Source organism: Mesoplodon densirostris, chromosome 17, assembly GCF_025265405.1.
Source record: "Mesoplodon densirostris isolate mMesDen1 chromosome 17, mMesDen1 primary haplotype, whole genome shotgun sequence".
NCBI classification, from domain to species: Eukaryota; Metazoa; Chordata; class Mammalia; order Artiodactyla; family Ziphiidae; genus Mesoplodon; species Mesoplodon densirostris.
The window spans coordinates 32898349-32911877 of NC_082677.1; the positions used below are offsets into that span (position 1 = coordinate 32898349).

General features: G+C 36.2%; 1 protein-coding gene across 3 annotated transcripts in view; it reads right to left on the bottom strand.

Moving 5' to 3' along the window:
* DIAPH3 (diaphanous related formin 3) overlaps window positions 1-13529 on the bottom strand; it is a 550032-nt gene that overhangs the window by 421276 nt on the left and 115227 nt on the right. For all 3 annotated transcript variants that reach the window (XM_060080302.1, XM_060080301.1, XM_060080303.1), the window contains one exon: window positions 2118-2248. In XM_060080302.1, the coding sequence (XP_059936285.1) occupies window positions 2118-2248 (131 nt within the window). The remainder of the gene's footprint in view (window positions 1-2117; window positions 2249-13529) is intronic.

Here is a 13529-nt window from a genome sequence, read left to right on the forward strand (position 1 = left end):
ACATGTTCAGCTAAATCATTTCTCTAATTGGAGCACTGGGCACAGAAATACTCGTGAGTGTCTCTATTTTCTATCTACGTAAAGTGCCATGATTTCAGAAAAATTTCTCCAATGATATGGTTTTCTATTCTTTCCAATTAAAAAGACCACTTCGTAGGAAACAGCAACACTTGTGAATTGCTGATAATATATTCTATTGTACGTATATTGGCTCAATAGAACTGGCCACTCCCAGGGAAATAATTCCACAAATTTTTATTTTTGAAATATTTATTCTTTCAAATGAAAGAAACATACAGCATTATATCCCAGTGTCTTTATATGGAATCACAATAAATAAGTGTATCCATTGTAATATGCCTGAATTCATACATAAAATCCTCTTACAGTTCTTCTTTCACTATCATGTTCATCTACTCAAAATATGAAAAATTAGAAGAGGTAATGGCAGGGTCTATTTCTTATTATACTGAAATTCCATGGTTATTTCCAGTGCCCAGTAGCTGCCAGATAAACTGAAAAATGACTGTAGCTCCCCAGTTGACCCCAAAATACCCTCTTTCTACATTTAAACTCCACAGGAACAGGGCCTGGACCTGCTTTGCTATTTACTCAAGACCCACATCTAAGATGGTACTTGGAAACAAAACATTGGTTCTTGGAAAACAGCAGGTGCTCAATAACCATTTTTTAAATGAAAACGTTTAATAGGTAAAGATTAAGCTGGAGACCAGAGCTCTTAATGTATGACCATACCTGTCAAATAAATAAACCCCTAATTCAACTTAGTTTCTAGCAATAGCCAATATAAGACTGAAGAAGGTTAAAATTGTTTCAATCAAATCTTCACTGAGCACTTTCTATGTGCTAAAAGCACTGTGCCTGGTAAGGAGAGGTATATAAGACATATGAAATTCCTGGTCTCATGCCCACCATTAATTTACAGCCGAGAGAACACACTGAAAGTGGTAAAATATGGAAAAATTGTAAAGATAAAATTGAAATAACAGAGATTCTTTGTTCATTCTTCATACTCCTTACTTAAACCTCATTTTCATGTCTCTCAGCAGGTAGGGTCTTTTTATTTTAAATACTTATACTGTCAAGGATCTTTATCATACTGTAGCCAAACTTCAGAAACATCCGGAATATCAGAATATCAAAAAAAGTATTTTATATATCATTAACCTCCAATCATAGTTTTTCATTCTGGCCCTCTAGCCCTTTGTCTATATTTTATACACACACACACACATACACACACACACATATGCATACATATATATATGTGTGTATATATATATATACATGTATATGTATATATAGAGAGGGCTAGAAAATATATATATTTATGCATAAATAAGATTCATTATACAATAAGAAATCAAAACTAATCTACCTTAGACTCTTGCAGCTCAGAAATTCTGATTCTATGACTGTTCAGACATTTTATAACAATTCCTACTTAAAATTTTTCAAGAATATGCTGGACTAAAAGTTCTAAAAACTGATTTATCAAGACACCTATTGTAGTGTGGCTAGATACAGGGCACCCAGTTAAATCTGGAATTCTGAGAAAACAACAAATAATTTTTTAGCGTAACTACGTCTAAAACCCAGATTTTACTGGACGTCCTATTTTTTTATTTGCTAAGTCTGACAATGCTAACCTCCTATAGGCTCCTATAAAGATACCAATTCCAATAAAAGAAATAATAAATTAACGGTATTTCTTGTATATCAAACAGGAATGAACCAATATATATGTACAATACAAAAATTCAGAGTGAAACTCAGCCCCATTAAATTGACAGTTTCTGATGACTGTGCTCTTTTGAAAAACGCCTTAAGTTTTTAAAAATTCTAAGAAAAAAAAAAAGAATGACTTTTTTAAAAGTCCACAGGCTATATATCACTCAGTAATAAACACAAAAGGTACTATTGAGACTGTATTTCCACACGCATATAAAAATTATGTATTCAATTTTTACCTTGAGAAGTTATTGAGGTAGACCACCTATTTACTCAGAGGCACCATGAAGTACTGCATAAAAGTGGCAGATCATGGCATCTGTTTAATTCAGTAATATGCCCTCATGTTCAGATAGACGAATTACCTCACGGGATTACTCGTCAAAGACACGCGGAGGGACTCCAGGCATGTGAAGAGCCTCTCATCTGCAGACTCCATCTTCAGTTCATGGATGAATTCCTGAGGTGAGATCTGTCGACTACTCTTAACACTTCCCTGTAAAATAAGTTAAAAATTTTTAATTCATGTTGTGTGAAGATTATCCATTAAACTAGTAACTACGTTAATCCCACCTTTCAGATTAACAGCAGCACACAGCTACTCTGAGTAGCATTATTTTGAGAGGATAATTTCCTTACCTCTGCCCATAAATCTATAAATTCATAATCCATGGTATCCACAAAAGATAGCAACATAATATCAAAAGGTTTTCAAATTAAAATAATTGCTTTGTCAAATGCAGACTATCATGGAAAACATAGAAAAGATCTGAAAATATACCAATGTGTTTTAGGCACATGCAAAATAAAAACCAAAACTTAGTACAAGAATGATCCTATTAAAATTAATATTCCAAGCAACACAGAAAAAGCTGTAAATCATTAAGCACCTAGTTCTAGGCAATACAGACACAGAGACTGTCAAAACCTAAGTCTGGAAGGAGAAACGCAAGCAAGGAAACAGTATTATTCAGAGCAGTCTAATTCCTCTAACATGCCACCAAGGGACCAAAGGAGGAACCACCCAACTTGGCAGAACGGACAAGGGAAGCCACGGGGAAGGTAAGTAAGAGCTAGGGAGGCAAAGACTTAGACAAGAATACCTTTCAGACTAAAACATCACACAAAAGCACACACCCAAAAAGAAAAATAGCACATACAACTGAAGATAGATGCCAGGTCCTGGAATGGTAGAGCACCGCCACACAAACAGCTTTTCCAGGGGGTTTGGAAGGATCACACTGGGAGCAGTATGAAATACGTATGAGAAGAGCTGGAGTTCATTCATTATTCAACAAACATTAATTCCCTACTAAGTGCCTGTCGCTGTGCTAAGTGCTGAAAAAAGACCAGTGAACAAGAGACAAAGATACCTACCTGCACGGAGCTTTATTCTCCACGGGGAAGAATAAAGAATGACAGACAATAAATGTAAAATAATTAACATACATCTCACTGTAGTGTTAAGCTATAGAGAAAAACAAAAACAGGAGGAGGAATAAGCAGCATTAGGAGATGGGATGAAATTTCAAATAGGGTGGTCGAAGAAAAAAGAAAGGCTCACAGAAAAGACTCTGAAGGCCTCAAACCTGAATGTTAGAATAAAGGTTTGAAGGAGGTGAGAGCTCTAAACATGCAGATATCTGGAAAAAATTTGTGATGGAGGGGACTGCAGGCCTTACAGGCCACCAAAGAACTTGACTTTTACTCTGAGATCAGAAGCGTCAGAAGCAGAAAGACCTGTTGAGAAGGTACGTGTATAGTCCAGATGGGAAATGATGAGGATGCCCAACTAATAATAAACTCCAGAATTATATCTATTTAAATTAAAGATTATAAATCTAATGGGAAGAAAAGGAACTGTACATGCCCAAAAGCAGCTAAGTTGGGATGGTAGGAAATTAGGTGTATTTTTTCATTTCTTTTTATTTTTATTAATTTGCTACAATGTTGCACAAGGAAACATTCCCAATAATGCAAAACAAATTAGCCCTGGGAAACAGGTGATTTTCATCAATAGCAAGTCATAATTTACTAGAGAAAAATATGCCATTCCATGAAATGGGAGCTAACTGAATCCACATTCTATGGGGTCCTTACAGCAAAGTTCCTAAAGAGATGAGTTCAGGCATCCAAAAACCCTAACAATGCTTTAATTTGCTTTAATGACCCAGAATAGGACACTTAATAAACGGAATGTCCCCATTAATAAAGTCTTCCAGCTATTATAACTTCCATGTTGGTCAAATCAACATGTTGGTCCCCCTAAAATTGGGAACAAGAGAAGAAATGTCAGCTCTCACCATTCCTATTCAGTATTGTAGTGAAGGTCCTAGATAGTGCAGTAAGGCAGTAGCAACGACAGACACACAGATTAGAAAGGAAGAAGTAGATATGTCTATTAGCAAATGAGATGATTATCTACATGAATTTAGCAAACTCACAGAATAAAATTCAATATAGAAAAACAAATTTTTTTTCTAACTACTACCAGCAATTAGAAAATAAAACTTTTAAATATATCATTTTCTAGCAGCATCAAAAAAATACAAAATCATTGGGAAAATTTTTAACAAAAGAAGGGAAATATCTATACACTGAAAACTATAAAACATTGTGGAGAGAAAAGTGACCTAAATAAATGAAGATGCTATACCATGTTCCTGGATCAGATGACTCAATATCAAGAAATCCATTAATAAATACATTAAAAAAATAATAATTTATAGATTCAATATAATCACCATCAATGTTCCAGCAAGCTTTTTTGAAGAAATTGAGAAGCAGGTTCTAAAATTAATATGGAAATGCAGAGAACCTACAATAGAACAATTTTGAAAAAGAATAAAGTTGGGGGCTTACTTTATCTGATTTCAAGACTTACTGAAAAGCTACAGTAATCAAAGTAGAATTAATGGAACATTAACAGAACAGAAGAGAGTACAGAAATATATTGAATCTATGTAGTCAATGATTCTCAACAAAGGTCTCAATGTAATTCAATGGGGTAAGAAGAATCTTTTCAACAAATGGTGTTAGAATAATTGAATATCCACATGAAAGAATGTGAACCTAAATTCTAGACCTAAATGTAAAAGCTAAAATTATAAAATGTCTAGAAGAACACATAGTGAAAATCTTCACAACCCTGAGGAAGGCAAAGGTTTCTTAGGATACAAAAGCACTGACTATAAAGTTGGATTTCATCAAAATGTAAACCTTCCACTTTTCAAAAGGCTCTTTTTTTATTAAGATAGCTTCATTAAGAAAATGAAAGGTAAGCCACAGACTGAGAAAACATTGCAATACATGTCAAGAACTGTGCAGAGGCTGAGACTTTACCCTACATACAAGCTAAGTTAGCCTGTTACTATTCCATGAATTCTGACAGAAAACACAAGACTCCTCAGTCAGAGAAAAAAGGAGTCTATTATACATGTTGGTTCCCTAACCCACCACCCCACAGGGATGATGCAGAGATCCCTGATGAATGATGGATACCTACACATGCAGTGGACTGTATAACAAGGAAAGAACACTGAGTTTGGGGGAATCACCACTTTTAAGTGAACAGTAACAAACCCGCTCATTATCCACAGAGATATAACTTCATCTCTATAGTTGCTTCACTGTAAACGCAGTCCTGAGAAATGACCTGGATAAAGAATGGTCAGGCCTTGCATGTTGGCATAACCAGAAAGAATATACAGGGATATTCAGGGCCCATGGTAGACTGTCTCTCCCAACAATAAATACATCTCATAAGCAGCAGTCCCCAACGTTTTTGGCGCCAGGGACCAGTTTCGTGGAAGACAATTTTTCCACAGACAGAGGGGCTTGGTGGGATGGTTCAGGCAGTAATGCAAGTGATGGGGAGCGGAAGATGAAGTTTCACTCGCTTGCCTACCTCCTGCTGTGTGGCCCGGTTCCTAACAGCTCTGGGGTTGGGGACCCCTTTCATAAAGGATTTCTATTCAAACCATTTAATGAACTCCTACAATTCAATAGTAATAAGACAAACAGTCCATTTAAAAACGTGAATAACAGACTTTGCAAAAGAAGATGTATGAATGGCCAATAAGCACATGAAATGATGTTCAAGATCATTTGTCATCAGGGAAATGCAAAATAAAAACAAAAACAAAATAATGCTACATACCTCCTAGAATGGTGAGGGTGTGAAGCACCTGGAACTCTCCTACACAACTAGTGGAGATGTAAAATGGTACCACCACTTATAAAACAGTTTAGAGATTTTTTTTTTTTTTTTTTTTTTTTGCGGTACAGGGGCTTCTCACTGTTGTGGCCTCTCCCGTTGCAGAGCACAGGCTCCGGACACGCAGGCTCAGCGGCCATGGCTCATGGGCCCAGCCGCTCCGCGGCATGTGGGATCTTCCCAGACCGGGGCACGAACCTGTGTCCCCTGCATCGGCAGGCAGACTCTCAACCACTGCGCCACCAGGGAAGCCCCTAGAGATTTCTTTTAAAGTTAAATATACACTGACTCAGCAAGTGCACAACTAGGTATTAAGCAGGAAGGGAAAATATCCATACAACATTCAGAACAGCTTTATTCATAAAAGCCAAAGACTGGGAACAATGCAAGCATTCATCAACAAGTTGTTGTATATCCATACAATGGAATACTATGCAACAATAAAAAATTTCACTACTGATAATGCAACAAGATAGATGAATCCAAATGCTATGCTGAGTTAAAGAAGTCAAACCAAAAAATAGAACATGATGTATGGTTCCCTTTATAGGAAAGACCGAGACCAATCTGTCAATCTTTTCTCTGGGGCCACTCTGGTTCAAGACATAGAAGCTGATCTGTTAATTATCTGTGTGTTTGATTAGAGAATGAAGGTAAACGCAGACAACATCTTAAATGGGGCAGCAAGTAGACTTTCCCAATAAACACTGGGAAAAACAGAATAAACTTACTGGCAAAAGAATAATTCTTTATTTCAACCATATTAGGTTTTTCCAGTTTGAAACATTTACTGTGTAAAGGCCTCTGCATTTTCACCTGAGATTCCTGCCTTAACACCCTCCCCTCTTACCCAAACCCTCAGCATCACTACTATGCAGGTTCCTCGTGCTGGCTACTCCCAGACATCAGTTAGATCTGGGCCAAAACTAACTTCCTGGAAGGACTTTTTTATAAGCCACACAAACTGAGTCCCCCCACCCCACCTATGGATTCCTTTTTCAAAACACTCACCACTCTGTATTATAATAACTTTAATTGCTATTTATTGCTTAAAGGATATATTGAGTACCTACTGTGTGCCGACACTGTTTATACGATGTGGCTACACTGGTGAAATAAAAGTCAAAGATGACTCCCAGGTTTGGGGCCTAAGCCAAAATGTAGTACTAACTACTTAAATGGGAAAGGTGGAAGAAAAAGAATGAATAATAGAGGAAGCAGCTATTTAAAAGTCATAAGTTTGATCAAATGACATTTTTTTTCTGTCTAGGAAAATAAAATCTGAGCAGAGACCAAAATAAAGAAAAGCAGGGAACATGGGCATTCTGGAAGAAGGGTATTTCAAGCAAACAGAAGAGCAAATACAAAGCCCTAAGGTAGGAATGAACTTGGCATATTTGAAGGAGAGCAAGAAAATTCATCTAAATCCCAGTGAGTGTGACAAAGAGTTACAGATGACAAGGACAGATAAGACAGGCAGACATCTAATCCTGGAAGCAGGGGCTGACAAACCACAACCAAATGTTTTTGTATGACTTGAGCTAAGAATGGTTTTCACATTTTGAAATCTTATAAAAAAGAAGAGGAAGAGGAGGAGAAGGTGGAGGAGAAAGAAGAGAAAGAAACAGCAGCAGAAACAACTGAAAGCATACGTAACACCCTAGCCTAAAATGTTTAGGATCTGGCCATTTAAGAAAAAGTTTACTGGCCCCTGATAAGGTCTTAAAAACCATGGTAGAGACTTTAGGTTTTATTCTAAGTGGATGGAAAAACATGCATAGAAATTATAAGATAGAACAAACATTTTTAGAAGATTATTCTAACTACTGTGTGGCACCAGACTCTAAGTGGCAAAACATGAAACAAGGAAACAAATTAGAAGCCTTCTACATTGTCTGGTCAAGAGTTGACAGCAGCCTAGTATAGGACGCCAGTGATGGAAGGCATAGATTTGCTCAATATGAAGGAAGATCAGATCAGACGTACTGATAGTTTGGATGTGAGGGGTGAGGTGTGAAAGAATTAAAATTCAAAGATAATGACAAATCTTTTGGTCTCAACAACTAAGGGAATGGTGTCACCATCTACTGATTACTGTGACCCTGACAAGGGCAGCTTGAATGGTGGATTGGAGATAAGCCTGATCAGAAATTCAAGGGAGAAAGCAAGAAGAATGGACAACGCTTTTGAGACGATTCTGTAAATGGGAGCAAAGAACAAGAGCAGTAGCTAGAAAGGAACCTGCGGTGTGATTTGGGGTGTTGGGGGGAAAACCACAACATGCTTGCATGCTGATGGGAATAACCAAGCAAAGAGGAAGAAATTGATGATGCAAAGCATAGGTATAGATGCAGGAAAACAAACAAGTGAACAACAACAAAAAACCCTTGAGTAGGTGACAGAGGATGTGACCTACTATACAAGAGGAAGGATTGACCTTACACAATTGCAGGGAAAGTGGATCATTCTAAGAAGAGCAAAAGCAGAATCTAAGGGAACAGATTCAGGTAGCTTGTTAGATGTGGTGACCAGGAAGTAAGGTATGGCAGTTCTATTCTGATTACATCAACAGTCTCAGTGATAGAAGCGGCAATATAATCAGCTAAAAGTGAGCATGCAGAGCTAAAGGTATGAGAGGAGATATGAAATCATTTTCAGAAAGTACAAAAGCACGCTGACAAAGGCCATGTGGTAGAATATCTGTTAATGTATCTGTTAAAGGCTCGCTTTGTCAACTGTGGTCACTCAGAAAACACTAGTCAGTGTGGCTGTGTGCTTCCTCCCAGATGTATGCTGTGCTGACGTGCAAATGCAGAGGAGGTGGGAAGTTCCATTTAACCAAGGGCAGAGTTTATATGAACAGAGAGGCAAATGAACTGAAGATTTATGTAAGATAACAAAGGACTGTGTGTCTAAGGTCAATAAGACAAGAAGTAAGAGCATGGTGAGGGTGGGGAGGAGATGGACATGAAAAAAATGGTAGAGTCAACAGATTAGCAGTTCTAAAAGGGTTACAGAATTCTTAAAGTGGGAATGTTAAGTAAGTAAGTAGGTCAGGAAAGGAAGTTGGTAAACGATATTTAGAGGTGGTATTTTATCAATATTATCCAAGGTAATGGGTGGGTGAGATTGGGTGGAAAAACAAAGATTGTTGGGAGTGATTAAGTCAAGGAAATAAGAGGGTGGAATATTAGATTGATCATCTACGTGAATGATCAAGTCAGGAAAGATGATGATAGTGGAGGGAGCAGGAAGAAAAGCAATAAGCTAGGTCAGCAAACCTCCTGGGAATAGTCAGCACCTCTGTGTGGTATCATCTTCTCCATTAGAACACATCTACTAGGGCAGCGTCTGATTCTGGGAGCCTAATTCAGCACTGCGTCACCAGTCCCTGGTAAAGTGCCTAGCATTCAATGAATGAATGAGGTTATAAAATGGAAGGCACATGTAGACTAAGGATTACAACAAGAAAGGAGAGACAGATAAGTCACACCAAAAAAAAATTCTGAAGAATGAATGCTTAGCTAGAAAGGACTATTTCGATTTAAAGACATAGGAAATAGACCAGATAATTGGGAGATTAGTTTTCAGCACCATTTCCCCTCTTTTATTATATTACTATCAAAATACAGGTACAAAAGAAAGGAAATTGAGGGGAGAAAATATTATGTTACATGAGCAATCAGAAATACTCCTTTTAAACACAGCCCTTCCAGTGTTTCTTTCATTTTACATAACTTCAAAGGAAGCAGGCAGCCAGGAAGAGGAGGATACTCATGTCTGCGTATCTCTAAGTCCATTCGCCATGAAGATGAAAATACTTAGAAAGCTTTATCCCCTGTGGTATCAAAACACATTAGCGAGAGAAGGATGTCCGCCTGACATCACAAAAATTAGAATGATATTTATCCAACATAGTTTTTAAACCTTTTTTAATCCCTTAGTAAATTTTACTCTAAAATACCATATGCAGGATAAAAAGAAAAGTACATACACTACTCTTGTCATATTTTTTATTAAAAAATATTCTAAGGTACAAAAAGTAATATACCCTTTCACAACTTATTTCCCTTACCTGTTCTATTTCTCTAAAATCAAACATTCATTCTTTTGCCATGTAAGTATTAAAGGTAATAGTAACCATTTCCTTTGACCTATCTTAGAGCAGATTCATTTGTACCAGCCTAGATGCCTGCGTTTCATCTCGGTTTAGATGTAAGACTTATTCAGCATATCTCTTCATTATTCTGTCTCATTTATTTGTTTGCAGAGTAATTTGGAATACCATTTCTATGACAAATTAAAAATACTGTATTGTATTTTGTTTTGTTGTATTTCCAAGTTACTAGTGAAAATTACTAAAGAGCTGACTTTCTTTCCTTTTTCAAATAACTGAATTATTTCTATACAACCATGGAGAATCCACCACTTAATGATGACCTGATTTTTAAAATAATAAAAGTAAAAAGCTAAATCTAGGAAGTCTGCATGCTCTGCAGGAAGCCAACACAGCATAATGCCCATGTGGGTGAGGACAATGGCCTTTTAGTCCCTAGTAGAGTGTTTAACACATGGTAGGTTGCTTTAAGCAAAACTTTGCCTACATTATCTGAGACATCACAGAATTCAGGAACTGTAGACTTAAAATACTATTCCAATCACTGTAAACTATCGCTCAACTTGTTAAATCGTATCTTATTCCTCTCAGAAAGTAGGTAGCCTATAGCAGAATTCACCATGCTGCATCTCCAACTGCAGGGAATTGTTTAGTTTTTTTATTACACCTAAACCTATCAAGAAAAATCAGCATTTCTTAACATGAAGACCCAAAATATAGCCTCTAGAGATTAAAAACTTAAAATATTGGGGGACTGTAAGAACAGATTGAAGATTTAAGTGCTTTTTGTATGAAGATATGAAGAGTTACTAGACTCAAGATCCTTCTCCATGACATTCACTTTGTAATTTTCAGCAGGTTAACTTCAGAATAAAAAAATATTCCATAAACATAAAGCCAAAATAGTCAAAACACCTAAGTTCTCATAGTAATGAGTATGTGTACTCTTGCATGGGTGTGTATATGTCTATCTCTATGTCTGTTTATTTATGTCAGTAACAAATTAACTGCCTCAGATTCTCTTTAGCATTGCAATTCCCAAATTCTTGGTGCCTATTCAGATGATGAGACTTCTGAAGATAAATAAGATGATATGAAATATGGAGACTATTTAAAGAAAAAGTTTGCATTGATAATGACAACATTTTAAGAAAACAGCAGAGTCAGCACTGTACAAAAAAGGGGTGGCACAGTTGCTATCAAGGGGGTAATTAAAATCTAAATTACTATCATGTATATTGCTATTAAAATGCATTGTGACAATTTCCTTGCATTTTTCAAATGATTTCTAGCATCTCTAATGTTACTGATCAAAAGAAACACCAACCTGTCATTGCAGTATGAATTACTTGTTTTCAGAACATTTGTGATCCCAATACATCTCCACTGCCAATAAAACCTGTCATTCAGAGAAGATATTATGCTATTATGCTATATTATGACATTATGATATTAAGATATTGTTTCATAGTAGAAACAATGAGCGATGAAAAGTACTGCAGAAAGGAGCATTCACTAACAAAATTAAGTTTAGCAAAGAACTCCCTTAAAGAGTTATTTTTTTCCATAAGCATTTAATGAACACCATTATGAACCAAAAATTCTGCCTATAATTTTGAAAGCTGCTTTTAGTGTACAGTAAAAATACCATATGTTAAAAGTTTAGAATTACCAAGTACATTTTACAAAGAAACATGATAAAATACAGAAAATCTACTGCTCTTCCCCCTTTCAGTTTCTAAAATATCTTTATAGAGAAAAAAAAAACACTGATTGACCCCATACTAATTTTACTCACTAAGAAATTAGCTTGAATAAATAATAAAAGAAATTCAACACACTATATTTCTCTTATTATCCATCAATACCTAACTAGCATCGATTTCCCTTCCATTCACAAGGAAAGCTGGCCCATTGCCTTCAAAAGACACATGACTGTTTAGACAATTTTATGTATTTAAAAAGTGTTGCTCCAACTGCTGAATGCATTATAACATTTCCACCTGCTTACCATGACCAGAACTAAGGTGTTCTTTAGCTTTTAAGCCTCAAAAGGGATATACCATAAGAGTTAACAGTCATCTGCTTCTACCAGAGAATAGTTACTGAATAAACCACGGTGAGCCACACCCCACAAACACACTGCAAAAACTATAGCACCACACACCGTGAACACATAGCATGAAATACAACATGCAGTTATAAAGAATGAAGATATCACTATGAACTGACATGGCATGCTTATCAGGACATATTTTGAAGCGGAAAAATTATAAAAGAATATCTATAGTATAATACTTTGTATATTATAAAAGAGAAATAAGAAAATATACATATATCTGTTTATTTGTACAGGAAGACACAGGAAGGAATAACCAGGAACTAATGAGACTATCCCTTCCGGGGTGAAAGGGAACATGGTAGATAAGATGGGGGAGTAGGACACCTGAGAGAAAGGACGGTAAGTGACAAGTCTCAGAATATACCTTTTTGTATAGTTCAGATTTTTGGAACTATGGTGATGTTTCATATACTCATAAAGAAAAAAAATCAAGAGCAATGGGAAGAAAATCCTAAAATGAAATGAATCCAAATACAAATGGATTTCAAATGGATAGTAATGGCAGAGAAGTAAGCAAGAATATGAAATTTGAAGGTGTAGTTTGGGGAGGGGGTGTATTTAGATAGATAGAGAGATAGAGAGATACATAGATAGATAAAGATAGGGAATGAAATATATGTAAGAGCCATGTCTGTATACACATATCATGTGTTTTCCACATATGGATATACATATATTATATATGCATACATTATGCATACATATATGCAATATCCAAATATGCACACAACTATATATGTGTCATACATACAAGCATATACATATATGTATGTACGTCTACATGCACATACATACACGTGTTTATGTCCTAGCTCTGTCTGAAGGGCCTAGAAGTAAAGCCATCCTATTAGTAGAAGACCTAGCACCCAGATAATGATTTTTAAATTTCATTCTCCACAAAAAAGGATAAGGGCTAGGACAGAACAAGATGATCTTGGAAGATTTTATGCAAGATAGGCAGGAAGTGCTCAAAGAATGAAGGGGATATGCTGAAGGACAGAAGAAGCAGCTTGAAAGGGTTCCTATTGGTCAAATATAACGGGGGGTAGGGGATGTAGAGTGACTGCTTAAAAGACATGTGGTCTCCTTTGGGGTTGATGAAAATGTTCTGGAACTAGATGGTAGCAATGGTTGCACAACACTGTGAAGATAATAAATGCCAATGAATTGTACACTATAAAATGGTTAAAATGATGTATTTTATGTTACCACAATAAACTTTTTAAAAATGTATAAAACAGAAAAAAATAAATTTGTTGTGTTAGAAGTCAGAACAGGAAATATCTTGGGGAGGAGGAAGGGGAATAACTGGGACACTGGAG